This window comes from Plasmodium brasilianum, chromosome 3 (genome assembly GCF_023973825.1).
Source record: "Plasmodium brasilianum strain Bolivian I chromosome 3, whole genome shotgun sequence".
In the NCBI taxonomy this organism is placed as follows: Eukaryota; Apicomplexa; class Aconoidasida; order Haemosporida; family Plasmodiidae; genus Plasmodium; species Plasmodium brasilianum.
Window position 1 is genome coordinate 253102 of NC_090116.1, and position 21657 is coordinate 274758.

Consider the following 21657-nt stretch of genomic DNA (forward strand, 5'->3'; position numbering starts at 1 on the left):
ATGAAAGCTCCAAATACAAATATAAGTAAAAATATGAATAGGTATACAAATAGGGGTGCAAACATAATTAGTGACAAACTTGGTAGCAGAAAATTTACTAGCGACAAGTTTAGTAGTCACCAATTTAACAGCCACCAATTTGGATATGCTAATAACTCTTTTGAAAATTCAGTATCAGTAATATGGATTGAGAAAGAAAAACTAGATTCTGTTATTCACATACCATTATATTCAGATGTATCAAAATATTTCGAAGATTTAAGTAAAAACCCAACTAAACAAGAAAAAAATGATTTTGTTCTCTCGAAAATCTTTTTGCTTTTTGATGATAACAGCTGTAACATTGCAATTGATATTTCGGTGAGAACTTGCAAATGAAAAAATAAAATAAAAGGGATAAATACATAAATTGGCTAAAAAATTAGCCAATTTTTACCCTATCAAAAAAGAAAAAAAAAAAGAAAAAAACGTTTTACACAAAATGTGTGTATTATTATTTTATTATTTTTTTTTTTTAATAAAAGCTATATCCGTTACATGTGCAAGGCTTATTTGAGAGACATTTGTGTTCGAGTTGTCCTATTGTGCAAATGTGCCGCTTCATCTCGCTTTACTCTTCTTCATTCCGCTTCGTTTCGTTTTTTTTTTTTTTTTTTTATTTCATCTTATCCAATCCTTGTACTTACTTTTCCAATTCGCGTAATTTACCTTTTTGTGTATTTTTTATAATATCCTTTATTACGTTCTTGTTAACATTTTATAGCCCCTGTGCGAAATGGAAAATAACAAAATTCCCCTTTTGATTTATGAGCGCTATTATTTTTGGAGCCTGCATTTTTTATTTGAAAAATCAAAAATAAAGAGACAGAAGTTAAATTTGAGCTCAGATTTTAACTTAAGATATTGCATTAAGAAATATAATATCTATGATGATGTTTATATGTACACGTCCATATACAACTGCGCATATAACAAACATGAAGACCAAAAAATTAACAGTTATAATAGTAGTGAATTAATCAAAAATGATGATACAAATGTAAATAAAGAATTAACTATTTATAATAATGACTATATAAAATACCTTTATTTAAATGATTTAAAAAATAACCAAAATAATTTTTGTGAAAAAAATCTATATTCAAATAATGAAATTAAATGGTATCGCATAAAAATTAAAATAGAAAGTGTAGGAAAAAAAAAAAAAAATAACAGTTATTTTTCATATAATGCAAATAGTTATAACACTTTTAATTTAAAAGAAGATACATCTTGTAATATGCATAATAAAAATATACAGGATAATATCAGTAAACTTTCAAATATTAACAATGAAGCAGCAAGAAAAAATTTAAATAATTTAATGAAAATTCAAAAAAGGAAATTTATAATGTATAATCAAGATAAAGAAAAAATTAAAAAGGACATGTCCATTGTTGAAATGGGTAAAATCAGTGGTAGTAAATATGATAAATCTGGTAAACAAAATAATAGAGACAGCTGTAGCAGTAGTAATAATGGGAAAAGGAAAAGAAAAAATTGGTATTATTACAAAAGTAGTAGTAATGAAATGACGTGCGACGAAGAAAACATGTCCAATACAAGGGAAAATTCGATATATACCATACGTGAAGAAAACATTTACAATAAAAACGATAAAAACAATAAAAACGATAAAAACAATAAAAACAATAAAAATAATAAAAACAATAATAATAATAAAAATAATAAAAATAATAAATATAATAAAAACAAGAAAAGAAAAAGTGAAAAGAACAATGAGGACTCTTTATGTAGAAGCAGTAGTGCCACCAGTACAAGTAGTAGGAGTAACAGAAGTGGTAGAATAAATTCGATTTCCTTACCTACACAAAATAGTAAGCGGTGTAATGTACCTAAGAGCTTGAGTTTCCAGTATAAAATTTCAAAAAAAAAACATTCGACAAAACATAGGACAGTTATTGATCATACTAAGCAAGCAATACTTAAATTAAAAGAATATATGCCAACTTTACAACCAACATCCGAAAATAGAAGTAGCATTGAAACGTTTAAGTCCAAATTTTCCAGTAGTGAATTTGATAGTTTTGAAAATGTTCAAATTCATGGAAAAGAACAAGATGAAGCGGTAGAGGTGGACGTAGAAGAGGAAGAAGGAAAAAAGGAAAAAGAAGAAGACGAGATTGAAGAAGGTAATATACAGGAGGATGTAACGGAAGATAAAGAGAAACATGTGAAAGAGAATGTAGAAGGGTATAACGAAGAGCATAACGAAGGGTATGACAGAGTGGATGACGAAGAGGACAAACCAAATGGGAGAAAACAAAAAGCTCAAATATGCTGCAACACAACGACAGAAAAAGTTGAAAAGGGAAGAACTCAAATTACGAATGGAAACACCCAAAATGAAAACACTACACAGTTTCTGATTGAATCATCTAAACTATATAAAATAGATAGCGATGAACATATAACAAACTTTAGAAAAATGTTTTCAAAAGAATGGGAGAGTAATGAGATAAACGAGAAGTTAGTTGAACAAAAGTTTAATCAAAATGATACATTAGACATATATATAAATAAAATTTTAAAAAATATTCTTAACAAAAAAAAATCATATTTGAATTCCTTATCGAAAAATTTCGAAAGAATTGAAACATTTTATAAACAAAATTACAAAGTATTTATAATTGATAGTAAAGAAATTCTAAATGATAAAAGAGATTGTTTTAAAAATGATTATAATGTATACACTTTATCAGATGAACAAAATGATGAAAGTAGTAATAACGTTGACATCTTTGAGCAGTTTAAGAAGTATGTACAAAAAGAAAAGGAGAAGTGCGCACACAGTTATCAAATAAATTTAACTAGTGATCCAAATAGAAGAAGCAAAAGGTGTAAAATGTATAGTAAAACCCAAATAAATGATAACAAACTTTGCATTGAGAAAAAAGAATACAGAAGTGATGATGATCGTAAGGATGGTAATGATATTAAAGAAACTAGTTTATTGGTGGGAAATGAACAAGTCAAAACTGTAGGAAATAATTATGGAAAATTTAATTCAATGAAAGAAAACGAAGTTGGACTTTTCCAAGAGAAACATGTTGATCCTCCTTACCAATTAGATGGTCATACAGAAGATGGAGTCATATTTTATGCCTTCAATAAAAAAGATAAAAAGTGTGGAAAAAAACTTAAAGAAGGGGATAGTATATACATTAAATTTAATGATTCTTCTGATGATTATGATAAGATGAGAATATTAAAAAAGAAAACGGTTATACAAATTTTAATATATTTAATAAAAAGCCAGGAGAATTTAAAATTGTCTAATATATCAACCTATGCACCCGACTTATTGTGGAATGTCTCATTACATTTTAAAAAAAATACTTTTGATTTAGAATTAAACTTCGAAAAAATGTATAAATATTTTTTAACCAATTATACAAAAGAAATAAATAATGACACATTATATTTTAATGAACAAGAAAATGACAAAAAAAAGGAAAAAATTGCCAAGAAAAAATATCAAAAAGAAATGGAAATAATGAAACTAAAAGATAACGTAGCCTTTCTAGATAAATTTCTTCAAAATGTAAATGATACAAAATTAAAAAAATTAAAGGAAGCACAAACGGAATATTATGAAAAATATGAATATGACAGAACCATAAACAGGTTAAATAAACAACAACTGATTGATTTGTTCATAGATAAAGAAAACGAAATTAATGTAATTCCTTTATCTCTTTTAAAAGAAAAAAGTAGAAATATAATTTATGAAGAAAATATTAAAATGAACATGTTTGCATGTATAAAGGTAATATTTGATGACATTAAAGGAAGATGCATATATTCAGCTAGCGATTTGAACAAATTTGATTTTGTTTTTGAATATGTTGGGGAGCTTTTAACTCATAATGAAGCTATGAAGAGAGAACAAAAATATATTAAAAATAGAAAAAAAGGATGTTATATGTTTTATTTTAAACATGAAAATAAAAGATATTGTATTGATGGAACAGAAGAAAATATTGATGCTGCTATTAATAACAGAGACAAAAAATACTTTTTAAGATCCTTTGCTAGATTAGTAAATCATTCAAAAAAAAATGCTAATTTAATTCCTAAAGTCCTAACAGTTTTGAACCATCCCAGACTCTTTTTTGTTGCCTCAAGGAACATAAAACAAGGGGAGGAGTTACTAATAGATTATGGTGAACGAGATAGGGAAATAATCAAAAATAATGAGTGGCTAAAGTGTTAATGGATATTTGTGTGTGTACCTGCATGTTTTTGGAGGGGATATAAAAGCGTATAAACTGTAACGGGATCAAAAGGGACACAGTGGGACCTAATGAAGTAATTCCATTTTGGATTCCCTCTCTTTTCTTTCTAATTTCTTTCTCTTTTTTTGTTAAACGTAAAAATATTTGTATTTTGTACAAACGTTTCTTTTTTCATTTGTAAAAAAGGTGCACATTTGTTGTATTATAATTTCACTTTTTGAAATATGCAACTTTTTTCATAAAAGGGGTGATGTGATTTTTTGACATTTTTGTATTTTCATTTTTTGTGTCTGTGTAACATTATTACGAAAAAAGCAAATTCTTCTTCCTTTTCTTTTCTTTTCTTTTCTTTTCCTTTTTTTTTTTTTTTTTTTTTTGAGGTAAACATAGTTTTCTTTTTTTTAAATTAAAAAATTAAAGAGTTCTTTTGTTAGTTTTTTTATGCCACAACTGTGTTAACAAAGGGATGAACATGTACATACAAGTACAGACGTATGCATGTATATGTACTTACGGATATATGTGTGCACATATGTTTATGTACTTACATACATTTGCGTGCTCACATAGTAAACGTTGCTAAATCTGAGCACGTATAACAAATACAACAAAAACTAATTTTTTTCAATGATTATTCGGCTTAATCGTAAAAAAAGGAACGTTACCATTTACTCTACTACTACATTGTTGCGTAGTTTCACAAAAATAACTATCATATATGTTTAATATAGACTCTTTAATAGGGTAGTAGTTGTTTTGTATAACTTCCGCTGCGCATACCATTGAATCTCGCATTAACGTTCCACAATACTGAGGGAATTATAAAAAAAAAAAATATATATATATTTGCAGCATTTTTAATTTTGATAATTAAAAAAAGGAAAAATGTGTATCTCTTTTACGAAAATACAGAAAACGCGAAAGTTTTGCACTTCAACAATGCATACTGGGAGTAAGATATTTTTTTCACCAAACTTTATATATTTATTTAATTAATTTTTTTTCTTATATATATATGTATTTATTTATTTATTCACTTACTGTTTTTTCTTTTTCATTTATTTTTATATATATTTAATTTGTTTTTATTTTTGTTTATTTTTTATCTTTTATGTATATATATGTGTTTATTTATTTATTCAGTTATTTTTTTTTTTCTCTCTCTTATTTATTTACATATATATTTAATTGTTTTTTCCTTTTTTTACTGTAATAGTCTGCGAGAAATAACTAGTCTCCTTTTCCTTCTCCTTTTCCCTTTTTCTTTTCTTTTTTTTGTCTTGTTTTTTTTCCATTTTGTAGATTCACACTAAGCAGAGTAGGAAAATGAACATGATTCCTCCATTCATTTACTCAGCATATACATATATATATATATATGGTAAAAAAACAATAACAAAAAAAAAAAAATATACTTATAAATTTGAGGTGGTATACCCTCAAATGTACATTTTAAATTATAAAAAAAAAAATAGTAAAATATCTATTTTTAAGTTTTTTATATAAGTACATATATGATGATAAAGAAAAGGTTGTTGACATGCAACTTTGAAAAAGCTCAGAGAAAAAAAAAAAAAGAAAAAAAAAGAAATAAAGAAATAAAAAATAAAAAAATAAAGAAATAAAAAAATAAAGAAATAAAGAAATAAAAAAATAAAGAAATAAAGAAATTCCATTAATTTTTAATAATCAACTTAAATTAATTCAATTTTATTCATTTTAATTTATTTCAATTTAATTTTAATTCAGATAAACAAAGGTAATTATTGAAAATGAAACAAAACAAAAAAAAAAAAAAAAAAAATATAATAACCAAACAAAGCAACGTAAAAAAAATAAAAGGAAAACCAAAAATAAAAAATAAAGAAAAAATAAGGTAAAAATAAAGTGAAAAATAAGAATGATTCTACTTTTATTTTACAACTGTACAAAAAATAAATGAATAAGTTTTTACACTGCTGTGCACACAAAAAGAAATAAAAAATATTTAAAAAAAAAAATAATAAAACTGACAAATGAGCGCCTATATATATATATATATATATACACATATACGCGCACACACACACCCTTATGTTGCTATTCTGGAGACCCCTCGCTACAGAAAAAAATTTAATTTAATCATAAATGAAAACAAAGCTCTGCTGAGAATATGAAAAACAAATTGCAGAAATATAAGAAAATAGAAACTAGAACAAAATGACCAACTTATGAACTGAATTTTATATGTCCTCTTAAAAAAATAAGTAAAACAAATATGTATATATATATATATATGTGTGTGCACAAATACGTCTCTAGGTACTATTCCCTTGTTTAGTTATTTGCTGTCAAAATAAAACAGTAACAAAGACTTAATTAGCATATCATGTTCATCGTAGGACAACTTACTTGATGTAACATTTTTAAGTAAACATGTCACGAATACATCGATGTATAGCTGTATAGACTTTACATCATATATGTTATTTATAACATCTATGTGATATTTTTCAACCTCTTTCAATAAACTTATATTTTTTCTTAACTTGTTTCGAATTAGTGGATTTACAGAAGGGTCATGCGTAGTGCCCTTAAAATTTAAATCCTTATTCACATCACTTGAAAAAAAAAGAGTATTTTTATTTTTAAATAAGTCTATTATTAAATATTTGTATATTAGTTTTCTGAAATTAATTGTCTTGTTTATATCTTTTGAGTTATTCACGTTTAAGTCCTGTAAAATGTTGAATCAAAAAGATATGCTAAACGGGTAAAATTAAAATGACACACGTGTAATCATATGTATGTATCTAAACAAATATGCAGATGAGCATGTATCAAGAATATATGAGCAACCAACCCAAACGATTAAAAATCCATAAACAAAAGGAAAATGCTGCCTTTTCTTTTTATATTTTTTTAGTATGAACATACGAAGTGCGCGAAATGTATCACATATTAATTCAAAAATATTATTTTTCCTTTTTTCTTTTTTGTTATTTGATTTTTTCTTTTTCCTTCCATTCTTACATGTAACGTAAGGCAAATATATTCAAAATATGACTCCATGAAAAAGCCCTTTTCACCAAAATTATTACTATTATTATTACAATTATAATTAAAATGTAAAAACTCGTTAGTATTTATACTTTTAAAAATAGTTAAGTAATAGTTATCAACCAATTCATCATTTTGCAAAAACTTCTTATTCGAATTGCTATCATATAGTACGTCTACTTCTAACAATCTCTGAAGAAATTTATTACTAAACTTTTTTAATGTATTTACATTTTTTAATATAGCTCCTTTTTTATTATAATTTTTATAAATGTTTAATTTACTCTGTCTTCTTTCTTTTTTATTAATATCTGCATATTCATCTAAAAAAGTTCTGTTCTCTTTTTTTCCCTCTTTCGTATCTATATCAGAATTATTACTTTCCTCAAAATATTCGTTATTCAAAAATATATCTCCGTTGAGCATCCATTTTTCTTCTTCAGGATAATTTTTATGAAAATATTCATTACCATGATACACATCATTTATACAATTTTTCAGATCGTTTGTAGGCGTTATGTAGTTCCTTTGTTTATTATCTTTATCATATAATTTATAATTTGCAATTAAATTATAGTTCATATATTCACTCACACTGTTCTTTTTTGCATCATCCATAATATATCTCCCCCTTACTTCATTTGTGTTGCATCTTGGTGTTAAGCACCTCAACACTGTATTACTTAAAACAGGATATTTTTTCTTATTTATATTTGCATCATTTTTTTCCTCCTCATTATTTGAACAATTTTGTGCCTCTTCAAAATATTCCCCTTTTTTTGCCCCTTCAAAATTTTTATCTTTTTTTTCCTCTTCAAAATTTTCCCCTTTTTGTTCCCCTTCAGAATATTCCCTTCTTCTTGCCCCTTCACAATTCTCCCTTTTTTGGCCTTTGTATGGACACTTAAAATGACAGATCTTTTCTGTATTCGCATATTTGTTACTATGATTATTTAACTTATTCTCAAAACTTTCATCTATCTGTCCTCTTCCTGGGTTTTTGTAAGTATAAATTTCAAACGATTCTTTCGTTTGTTTCTTTATCAGATTACACACGTTAGATCGTCCATCCATGGTATTCTCTCCAAAAATGTATGGAGTTCCATATATTATAGAATTATTTTGTTCATAATAATTATTACCATTATTTGTACTATAATTTTTATTTAAGATAAAGGGAGAATTGTACTTCTTTTCATTATATTTATTTCGATCTTCATAAATATCACTGAACAAATTTAATGGTTCGTAAGATTCACCATTTTTACATTTTAAATTATTTAAAGCTTCATTATCAATCAAAAAAGTGCTGTTCCTTTTATTCTTATTTAATATATAACTGTTTTTATCACTTAAATTATTTATACACTGTTCCATAACCTCACAATTATATATGTTAAGGTTATTATTAGATACGAATTCGTTTTCCCTATTTGTGTAATTATCGTAGTACATAGGAACATCCACAGGCTCTTGACTGAGGAAGTTTTTCTGAATGTCATTAGTACATATACCCCTTCCCTTTTTACAATCCCCGTTTATTCTTTCTTTATATAGTAAATCTGTTTTAAAATTTTCGCACTTCCTTGAGCACTTTAATTGGGCACTCTCTTTCTTATCAAGGCTGTTACTTCTAATCAATGTGCTGTTATTATTTTCATCTATGTCCACGTAACATATCCACAAATCGTCGTTAACTGTAGACATGGTAGAGGCTTTGCCATAAAAATTGCTTACATCTTTTGTTCTCTGTTCGTTATTAATGATTTTATCTGAAATGTTCATTCTTCTCCCATCAATAAGTTGCTTCACATCATCTGCATTATCAATACAACGGATATTTAACGAATCATATGTTTGACTTACCTTTTCATTTAAATAGTCTTTTTTCTCATTACACTTTACTTGTTCCATATCCAGTAAATAAAAATTGGGATTACCAAGAACACCTCTTCTGCTGTCTTTTCTCCTTTCTTCATACTTCATTGTTCGTAAAAATTTATTACCATCTGTTATATTGTTACTTCTTACATAAGTCTTCTTATGATGCATTTTTTGTGTTCCATTTAAAGAATTATTTTTTCTATTGTCTCTACATACCTTTCTATTTATGCTGTCCACTGATGAGTGAAGTGTGCTGTGTGGGGACAAGTGTTCATTTAAGTACGCTCCATCGGTATTATTACCATCATCATTATCATCATTACTATCGCTTCGTACATTTTGAGGAAATATGCTTAACTGTTCAACATTCAAACTTGTAATTTTTAACAGCTGCTCATTAGAGGAACCATTAACTACACTACTGTTACTCCATTTATTTCCTTCATCTTCACTTATTTGTCCAACCGTTATATTATCACCGCATATTTTATGTAAAATTTTATCTTCATCTGGATTAAAACTTCTTTCCATTAATCTTTTTTCAGTTAAATCAAGTAAATTTAAGTGACGCTTTTCATAATTTGAAAAGGAAGAAAATTCATTGTCTTCCTGCTTCTTCTCACAGTCTTCTTCCTTACTTTTTGCGAAAAAATTATTAGTATTTACATTAAAAATATCAACATGGTCATGGGCAAAATTATTATTGATGTAATTTGGATTTATTTCTTCAATCCATTTTTTTTTCGCATATTTATCTTCTACCAGAAAATCGTTAGACAAGTTTTTGCTTTCGTGTGCCCCCTTTATAACTCCGCTATGGTTACCCTTCATATGGTTAGAAGCATTGCCATTATTACTATTATTATTATTATTATTATTATTATTATTACTATTATTACTATTATTACTATTACTATTATTATTATTACTATTATTACTATTACTATTATTATTATTATTATTATTACTATTATTACTATTATTACTATTATTACTATTATTACTATTATTACTATTATTATTATCATTATTATCAATATCATTATTATTAGCGTTATTACTACTATTATCGACGTTATTATTTTTATCGATATTATTATCATTACAATTATTATTAGTGTTATTTTTGTTATCTTTATGACTATCACACCTAAAATCACTGTTCATCCACTGAAAGGAATGTTCTTCTTTCTTTGTGTTTACATAATGGTGCACCAACTCTTTCTCATACATTTCTGTATGCTTTAAATTATTGTTTTCATATATTTTATCTTTGTTTGACATGCTTCTATTATCCTTGATGCTTATATCAATGGTACTTCTATCAACGATGCTGCTATCAACGATGCTGCTATCAACGATGCTGCTATCAACGACGCTACTACCAATGATGTTGCTATCAACGATGATATTATCTATGGTATCATCGAGCTCTTCATTTTGTTTTTTATTCCCCCAATTAGTTCTATTTAAGCATTTCCCGTTATTTGCGGTAGAAATTGAATTTTGACCTGACTTGTTCACATTTTCAACATTTGTCACACAGTGGACATCATCTACCCCTCGAACGTTGTTCATTTTTAGTTCTCCACATTTTCCACTTATCCATTCACCTCTTCCACCATTGTTATAATTTATTAAAAAATTATTTTTTTCTAAAAAAAAAGATAAATTATTCCTACTATTCGAACGGATATTCATGCAACTTCTTACATTCTCATAATTACTTTTATCTTTTTTATTTGATACGTCATTCCTTTTATAATTAAGGCATAAATTCCATTCACAGTTCATTTGCATACATTGGTCTCTTCCATTATTTAACATGTTTTCCTTTGTATACTTATCACTGTCCACAATGTTTAAATTTTTTACCTCATTCTTATCATAAACAAATTTACCATGAACATTTACAATGTCATTTATATAAGCCTCTTTATTTAAATAGTTACCATTCATTTTTGCTGAGAAAGTTATATTACTATCCTTAGGAAGAGTTACATTCGATTTGATAATATTCTTTCTTGAAATTTTTCTTTTTTTCTGTTTCGTATTATCATCAAGATCAAGGCTGTAATCATGCTTTCCCTCAGTTGTCTCATTATAGTTAACCCCCTTATGCTCTTCTCTATTCCTAACATTTGCAGCTATGCCTTTACCATTTAAACTTGGCAAATTATTCCCTTTAATCAATTTATTAAACCTTGTGAAGTTGTAAAAACTTGTGCTCCTGTCAAACAAATACTGCTCACGAAATGATTCTTTTAACACATTCTTATCAAAGATATTTCTGTTAATAAAAGCGTTTTTCCCCTCGTCTTCCATAGGGTATGGTAAACCACAGTTCTTCCCTGTATCCCATGCTCCGTTGAAGTGGCTTTTGTTCATCTGGTTGTGACTCTGGTATCCTGTTGCATCGCTCATCTGGTATCCTATCACATCTGGCACCTGATTTCCTATCGTGTTGTTCACCTGGTTGTTCATCTTACTGTTCATTCTAATTTTATCCTTTGATCTATTAACTTTGTATACATTGTGAACATTACTAACCACTATTTCCTCATTAATATTTCTTCCACTGTTAAACCCGGAAAAATTGTATTCCCCGTTGAAGTTATGTGTGCTGTCAAATCCACTAATATTGTTAGGGTAATATGCACAATTTAAACTATTAAAATATATGCTATTTTTCCCATTGACTATATTGGCAGTATTCTCCAATGCACTAGCCTCATTAGACGTTTTCATATAATTATAGTTTACATTACTATTTGTGTTATTGTTTGAATCGACGTAATTAAAAGAATTATAAATATTATTTAAATTACTATTGCCATTGTTTATATCACTTGTCTTCGACAATGAGATGTCTATTGTGTTTCTACTGTGATATTCATCAAGATCCGTATTAATAATACCAAAATTTTTACAATATTCATTTTTCGTAAATATATAATTATTTATTTTATCATTTCCATATGGAGCAATATCACCTGTTGATATTCCTTCTACATTCCCCCCATTTTTATAAATCAAACTTACAATTTTATTTTTACTGTTATTATTATTTTCACTATTATTATTGTTATTATTATTTTCACTATTATTATTGTTATTATTATTTTCACTATTATTATTGTTATTGTTATTTTCACTATTATTATTGTTATTGTTATTTTCACTATTATTATTGTTATTGTTATTTTCATTATTATTATTGTTATTGTTATTTTCATTCATATTGTTATTACTGTTAGATGTATGACCCTTGGAGCGCGAGAAACAGATAGGTGACACGTTCTCACAATTAACCGTCGATGGCATCCTCTCCCCCCTTAAATACTTCTTAACTGGTGCTTTGTATTTCTTGTTATCTGCATTATTATTCATTTCCCCTTTACTCTTTTTTAGCCTTAAATTATTTTTCCTTTTTTGTACTTTTAATCTACTCCTCACAGCTAATTCTCTCGCTGTTAAGAAGCCATATCTATAAACTGAGAAGCACTCTTTTTTTTTATATCCATATGCACACCATCTTTTTTGTCTTATATCAAAATGAACACCTTTCATCTTAGGTATTTTCATTACTTCATTATAATAATTTATATTATTATCTTCATTCGAATTTTTCTTATTAAAATTTTTGAACTTATAGGAATATTTTTCTACTCTTTTTTGTTTGTTAATTAACTTTTTTACACATGTATTATTAGAAAATTGTATACCTGTACTACCATTAGAAGGATCGTCACCCTTACGTAAAAATAGTACATCCAAGGTATTACTATTATTGTTATCATTATTACTGCTACAATTCCCGCAATTAGAATTAGTTGTCTTTCCATTTTGAATATCATTATTCATCTTTTCGTCAACACATACTTTTGCCAATTTTTTTCCTTCGCTATATTTTAGGTCACTATTACTTTGGGGTGTATTTATTAAGTACTTTCTTTTTTTTTTATTTTGATTGGTGCTTTTATCCATACTTTTATTTGTTCTTTTATTTAAACTTTTATTTGTGCTTCTATACGGGCTTTTGTTTTTATTTATACTTGCTTCATTTTTTAAATCATAATTAATGTCGTCTATTCCTTCTATATTGTACATGACTCCGCTCACTACACTACTGCGATCATCCGTATCCTTATATATTTCACATTTTCGCTCTTTTTTCTTCGTATTATTAGTATTAGTTTTGCTAATACCTGTTCCAATGTCCGTCAACAAAGACCTGTTTTTACTTGTAATATTGCATCCTTTTATCTCATCACTGCAGCTATAACCCCCTGGTGTATTATCAAGAAACTTATAGTAGTATATATTGTTGCAGTCAAAAGGAACAGCGTAATTATTATTCATGTTCATGTACTCTCCTTTGGTGGTAGAGATATTATTATCCCACTTCTTGCCATTTTGATTTGTGCAAATGGAATTGCTTACAACTGTGCCTTCTTCCTTATTTTTAACTGAACTGAAAAAGTAGTTCATTGTATTCTTCGCTTTTTCTAAATATGGGCACCTTGTTTTTAATATTGCGCTCTTCGCAGTTATCTTGCCTTGGGGGCAATATGCACTTTTTTTATCCTTTTCAAATGAAGCAATATCATTCATTTTTTGATATATATTTCTACTTTTTCCACCTATGTTTACTTCTTTTTTGTTGCTTGTTTCTTGACTTCTTATCATATTCGTACTGCTTTTATGTACAAGTTTATGATCACTCTCCTCATCTGTGTTCGTTATTCTTTCTCTTGTTGAAAATTCGTCTTTATTTGAGTAATTTTTTATTTGATCATTTTCAAAATACACATTTTTGTTCGTTTTTATTAAACTATTAAAATGTTCAGAAAAATGGGTAGCCGTTGAAGCTCTAGTTAACGCATAAGAATCTTTTTCACTTCTGTCGTTTTTAAATACATTTAATTCTATGTTTTCGTTACTAAGGAATTCATTGTCCTTTCCCGGTGAGTTAGACTTGTTGCTGTTGTTGCTGTTGTTGCTGTAGATACTGTTACTGATGTTACTTGTGTTGTTATTCTTTTTACTTCTGCTCCTGCTGTTATTACTCCTGTTTCTGTTATTGTTACTCCTGTTTCTGTTATTGTTACTCCTGTTTCTTTTATTGTTACTCCTGTTCCCTTTGTTGTTACTCCTGTTCCCTTTGTTGTTACTCCTGCTCCTATTGTTGTTGCTTGTTCTGCCATTATTATTACTACTATTGTTTCCGATAATATTATCCTCTTCTAGACAGTTCATTCTCGTAGTTTGTGAATTGTTTTTTATGTCACTAATATTTGGAAGGCTTTCATTTGGGATTCTAACAATATCTTTAATATATTTATTTATTGCTACATTTCCCCCATTTTCCAGGTAACTACTACTGTTACTATAATTATTGTTGATGTTATTACTATAACAACTGTTGATGTTATTACTATAACAACTGTTGATGTTATTACTATAACTACTGTTGATGTTATTACTATAACAACTGTTGATGTTACTACTATAATTACTGTTGCTGTTATTCGTATAATTATTATTATTGTTATTTATTCCCCTGTCCTCAAGCACGTGATAAGAGCGAGTGTATTCATCTACATATTTATTCGTGCCATTAAAACTAGATCTCAAATTCGAACTATATAATCCCCTTATACTGTCAATTTCATGCCTATTTTCCTCCATAATATCCATTCTGTTAATATCACTTTTTATGTTCCTATCATTTGAATTGTTAACATAACTACAGCTATAATGTTGTACATAGTTACACTTATTTGAAATGTCTTCATCTTCAACTCCTTCAAATGTCCTACTGGAATATTCATCATATGCTGGACCCACTTCGCTGAAGTTTTTGTTATCATTTAAAATTTTATCACTATAGAGATTGTTCCTGTTACTTGTCTTTCTTCTGTAATGCCCATGATGAGGGCTTCTACCGGAAGGCACGTCATTACTACTACTGTTTCCAATATAATCCGCGTTGCACGTGTCGCCAACGTCGGAAATATTATTCTGACATTTTCCACCATTCATTAAGAAGTTTACATCATATACCTCATTTTTATTATTAATGTTGTTGTTCATGTGGTTCATGTTGTTCATGTGATTCATGTTGTTCATGTGATTCATGTTGTTCATGTGATTCATGTTGTTCATGTGGTTCATGTTGTTCATGTTGTTCATGTGGTTCATGTTGTTCATGTGGTTCATGTTGTTCATGTGGTTCATGTTGTTCATGTTGTTCATGTTCATGTTGTTCATGTTCATGTTGTTCATGTTCATGTTGTTCATGTTCATGTGGTTCATGTTGTCCATGTTGTTCATGTGGTTCATGTTGTTCATGAGGTTCATGTTGTTCATGAGGTGCATGTTGTTCATGTGGTTCATGCGATTCAGGCTGTTCAGTTTTTCGCCACCCCTAGGAGCATGTAGATCCCCATTAGTCCATGTGTCACCGAATTTGCGTGTATTTATATTCCTATCACTATCAAAAAAAAAATTAGAATTTACAAATTCATTAGTATATATTTTACCTGAATTGTTCATACTAGTATTTATATTAGCATTGTTAATATTATAATTTTTGATATGATTGTCTCTCATTTTAAAGCAATTTTCTCCATAATTATTTGAAACTTCTACCTCATATAAATTGTTTATCTCACCTGTCCTATGTAAAGGGCCATCCATGTTGTTGGGGATAAAACCAAGGGAATCATTGAATTTTCTTGAAATGTAGTTATTTTTAAAATTAGAAAAAATATTCTGATTTTGATGTAGGGAAATATTATTAGTTTGTGCTTTCCCGTTACAATGCATATTATTTGCATTATTCATATTATTTCTGTAATTTATATCAAGGGTTTTTCCATTGCATAACAACTTTTCTGTGGAATTATATCCACCATAACAATTTGCACCTCTTAGACCTATTCTATTATTTAAGAAATTTGTATTTCCATTTTGTTGATTGCTTATCTTTTTAGGGAGAGTGCCACTATATTTGCATTTTTCCCTGTCATCATTACTATTTCCACTGCTCCTGTCATTATTACCACCATTAATAACATTCGTACTGTTATGCTTCCATCTATCGCTAGTATTTCTTTTACTGTTAATGCATTTACCTCTAATTTTACTGCGAGCATGTGAAGTAGAATTAGCACTAGTATAGTTGCTCAAAGTATTTAAGGTTGTCGTATTTCTCTTTTTACAACTATTATTATTTTCTTTGGAGTTACTTTTCTTAGTACAAATTTCTTTACCATTACTCCTCTTACTACAACTGTCCTTACCACAACTCTTTTTACTGGTAACTTCTTTATTGTTATTGTCCTTATGACTGTTCTGCCTATTAGCATCCCCCTTCATACAATTCTCCACACCGTTAGTCTTATTTCTAACTTTAGAGTTTCGAAATTCAAGAGCTAACTGTCTAGCTTTATAGAAACCATATTTACATACTGGGAAATGTTTTTGTATTTGTTTGTTATTCTCGTTTTTCCAGTAAGCAATCCATCTGATTTGATTGTGATCGAATGTTAGTCCTTGTATCTTTATCATTTGTTTTGCTAAAACACGATAATATTTTCTTTCATTTAAAGGTATGCCTGTTCTTTTTTTCTTTTTCCTATAATTAGGGGAATTATAATCATCTGCATTTTTGCAGTTTTCGTAATTTGTTCCATTTATGCATTCTTTACTAAAATCTAAAACATCTTTATTTACTTCACCTGTTAAGGAATTCTTCTCACTATTCTTACGTTTTACACATTCTTCACTACCATTTTGGTATAATGCATAATTATTACTTAAGATGTTAAAATTATTTGATTGACTTGAACTCACTGCTTTTCTTGTATCATTTATGAAACTTCCTACTGAAGAATTATTCTTATCCTCATTTAATAAAACTGTATCTGATTGCATAATTATTTTTTTGCGGTCTATTTGGTCACTCTCATTTGTATATATATAACGCACCTTATCATATAACAAAACACCTGAACTGTTCATATTTTTATTCATTTTTTCTTTTGGAAAAAGGTTATTGTTACTTTCCTCATGTATGCTACTAATTTGATTATTTAACCTCCCACTATGAACATAATTGTTCTTATCTATAACATAACCGTTAACTGTGTTCTCCTTTGAGCCTTTTTTATCACAAATAGAATCTAACCTATTCTGGTTTATTGTATCTTTGTCCGAAAATTTTATATTTGCATCTATCCAGCTCTTTCTTGTCTCTTTGTTCTCATTTATGCATTTTTCACTTGCGCATTTTTTACTTACGCATTTTTTACTTACGTATTTTTTACATATGCACTTTTCACTTAAGCCCTTCTCGTTTATGCTTTTTTCACTTTTCCTCTTTTTTGGGCTAGTCAAAAGAGCATATTTTGGTGAAAAGCAACCATCCGTTGTAAGATTAATTAACTGTTCTCTTACCTCTTTAGCACATTCTGCTTCTCCTTTTTTCGACCTCTTCTTATCTTTATCAGTGACGTCCTTATTTTTTAGTACTTTCATAATACCCATTTTTTTACCTTGCAACGTCTCACCATCCTCAGTTGCCGATCCGCGTGCTACTAGGATAGCATTTTGTAAGCTCCCTTTCCCTGTATCATTAATTCCTCTATTCTCATTACATATAAGAAGCCCCTCCTTAATCTTCATGCTATCCTGTGATAATAATGAGGTGCATTCTTCGAAATTAATGTGTGCTAAATTTTTTATTTCATTATTTCCAATATTAATTTTGTGTATGGAAGACCCTACTTGTTCAGGTATTTCATTTGTTCCTTTATTTTTAACCATTTCCAACGACTTTACAATATTTTTTAATTCAAATGTAGTCTTATTTTCATTTCTGTTATCCCCTTTTGAATTCTCTAATTTGGAATATTCGGCCATCTCCGCATTTTGTACTTCCAATTCATAAATATTATTAATGCTAGTTTGCGAAGTTTTTGAAGCTAAAGAAATGTGATTTGCACATAAATTATTCGAATTGTACTCTTCGGTTGACTCACGTTCAACATTATCAGTAGTAGTGCCTTTCTGGGCTTTTCTTAACAGGTTAACGTTTTTTTCATTAAAATCGTTTAACTTATTTTTATTTGTCTTTTCATTAGCATCTTTTATTATAGTGCCATCAGAACATACGTAATTCCTGTTCATATATTCACTTTTCGTTTTTAAAATTTTATTTGTATTTTTATTCTCAAAAAAATTGAAGTCTGCTATTTTTTTTTCTTCACATATAACATCATAATTATTTTTTCTCAAATATGTATTCTTTTTGATATAAGCACAACTATTCTCAATTGCTTTTATATTTTTCGAATTTGTGTTAATCATATTTTTTCTCTTAAAAGACTTTTCATTAGTAAAGGGATAACTATCATTAGTACGTTTTTCCAAAATACGCTTGTTAAATTCATTTTTCTCAAAATTACTATTATTCATTTCAGCATTTACATTTGTCCCATTACCTCTTGCACTTATAGTACTCTTACATAATGTGCCCATATGCCACTCACCCATCATCAAACTATTTATACCTTCTTGTACATTCAATATTTCCTTTTTTGTCATGTACGTAGTACTGTCATCAGTGTTGTAAGTGTTAAGGATTACCTCACTATTGTACCTATTTTCCATATCCCTCGAATTATTCTTTGTTTTATCATCAGAATTGTTAAAGATATTAATACCTTCATTAATGTTTACACTACTACTATTACTACAATTATGCACGCTGCAATTTTTGACTTCACAATTATTTATTCGTTGTGTTCCCCCAAAGTTATTTTCCTTTTCTATTATTTGATAGGATGATATATCTTTATAACTACAAGATGACTTCTTCGCATTATCATTATTATTAGTCCATTTTTCATTGTATAACTTGTTCTTATTTGAGTTCATAGTTGGGTCAATATTATCTCCCCTAATGGTAGTACCAACTTCCGTCATTTCCTTTTGACTCTCTATTTTGCTGCTCATTATAATTTTATTATAGCATTTTCCTTTTAAATTGTTACTCATTCTGCTTTCTTTTTCTTCACTGTTCATGCAAATATTTATATCGAGGAAATTTTCACTATTTCTATTGCCTATAAAAATTGCAGAATTATTGCTTGTATAATTTGTATCTCTATCAGTGCTGCTACCATTATTGCCGCCACTACTACTATTACTAGTAATGGTGGTATCATTATTGCCACTACCACTATTGGTACTATGAACACCAACATGATTATTTTCTCCCTTTACTTTTCCCTCAAAAAAGAATTCATTATGCCGGATGTGACTGTCCTCACATTGTCCATTCTTATCTTCATTTTTATTAACGTCCAGACAAGAGCTGTTGGAGCAATTCATTTTATTTCTATTAAAATAATAGTACACGTTTTTATAATTAATTACATTGTTTGAACGGTGTGAAGTGGTGTTTTCTTTCATATGATGGTTCATTTCATTTATGCTAATTTTTTCATTTGAACCGTCGTTTTGATTGCTACTCCTATCACAGTTGATGCTGTTACTTAACATCTCTTTATTGTAACATATTGTTTTTAAATTAAAATTGCTCATGTTTATTTCTTTCTCTTTTAATTTTATATTTTGTTTAATAAGATCACTTGGACTATCAAATTTAGAGGGATTACTGTTTATACCATTTTTATCAACAGGACATGGAAATATTTTCTTTTCGTATTCCTTTATTTCCATATTAATCTTTTTAATAGTATCATTTAAATTCTTTATATTTCCTCTTGATGTATTTGACACGAGTCATATACTACAATATGATGTGTCTTTAAACTAGTTATCCTTATATTTTATATATGCATGTACATGTGCATGCGTTTGTTTTTACTTCTTTTCATTAAAAATTACTCTCATCACAATTCATTATTTCGTGTAATGACTAGGTGACCATGTATACACACGGGAAATCGCGCATGTATATGTACTAATGTGAATACGCCTGAATATATACAAATATATATAGGGATACCCCTACATGAACATATGATGAAAGAAGGAATTTTTTAATTTCGTAAAAGCGTTCCTACTTTAATTGAGCTCTAAACATATGTGCATAAATATATACATGTTCATTATATACAAAAAAGATAAGAGTGTAATGCAAGACGAGTAGAATTATTGCGTATGCTAAGCAGAAAAATAAAATATGATATCACTTAATAAAATACAGTAAAATAGCAAATAACATAGCGCAAGGAATGTGGAAACAAAGGGACATAAAGGTAAGGGAGAGAACAGAGTAAAAGATGAAAAAGCAAGAAAACAAAAAAAGGAATAAATGAACGAGTGAACAAACGAGCGAACGAACGAGCGAACGAACGAGCGAACGAACGAGCGAACGAACGAGCGAACGAACGAGCGAACGAACGAGAGAACGAACGAGAGAACGAATTAAGGTGATTAATTAATTGAATATACTACAAACCGTGTTAACAATTAACTAGTAGAAGGCTAACTTTTCAGATAGAACAATAAAAAACAAAAAAAAAAAAAAAGAAAAGGTGTACATACTTTTTTTGCGCGTAACAAATATGACAAATTCTAAGAATATATACGTGTAAAATCGTATAATTAATAAACTAAAATTTATAACCGCTTTAATAAGCAGAAAAAAAAAGAGCATCTTAAATATAGTTGCCTAAATAGAAAGTAGAAAAATGCACTAAATTACACTACTATTAATGTAAGGAAAAAAGAGAACATAAATTCTTCATGTGTAACAAAAAACAAATATAATAACAAATGTAGAGGTGCAAAAATTTTTAGTGCATTATGGTTATTAATACGTATATGTATTCATACTCACATGTATTCATACTCACATGTATTCATACTCACATGTATTCATACTCACATGTATTCATACTTACATGTATTCATAAACGTACTTGTCTTTTACGCCTTTTTATTTTTGCAAAAAACTAAATATTGAATAAACGCAAATACTACTGTCAAATCATAACATCTACTCAACAGGTCTCTTCATTTATTAATTTCTCCGTTTATTTCGTGCCTTTAATTCTTAACTTAGATGCATTATTTTTCAACAGGTAAAATACTAATTATTTTTAGATTCACTTTCTTTTTTTTTTTTTTTTCTCAAATTTTTATTATTTAGATAAGCATATCTCTATGGCAATAAAAATATGTAAATATTATTTTCTAATAAAATTAAAAACTGCGACCTTTGAAAAGCTGCGCTTTTTTTTTTTTTTTTTGAAAAACGTATAATAAATGGTTCTATTTAATGGTTAAAAAAAAGAAAAAATGAGACATGTATACCATTAAAAAATTTGAAAAAATCACAATAATAATTATGGAGAGGTGAAGAAAAATTAATCAGTATGTATTCTACATCCTATGA

At 28.0% G+C, this 21657-nt stretch overlaps 2 protein-coding genes across 2 annotated transcripts; one reads left to right on the forward strand and one right to left on the reverse strand.

The window, feature by feature from the left end:
* Positions 1-4276, forward strand: MKS88_000857 (SET domain protein; the record flags this gene model as incomplete). The annotated part of the gene is made up of 2 exons (XM_067219497.1): positions 1-360; positions 764-4276. The coding sequence occupies 2 exons, from the start codon at positions 1-3 to the stop codon at positions 4274-4276; spliced, it is 3873 nt and encodes a 1290-aa protein (XP_067075225.1).
* Positions 4277-6618: 2342 nt separating this feature from the next.
* MKS88_000858 (AP2 domain transcription factor AP2-SP2) lies at positions 6619-19973 on the reverse strand (the record flags this gene model as incomplete). Its single annotated transcript, XM_067219499.1, has 2 exons — positions 6619-7014; positions 7311-19973. 2 exons carry the CDS (start codon positions 19971-19973, stop codon positions 6619-6621), a joined length of 13059 nt encoding a protein of 4352 aa, XP_067075226.1.
* Positions 19974-21657: the final 1684 nt, after the last annotated feature.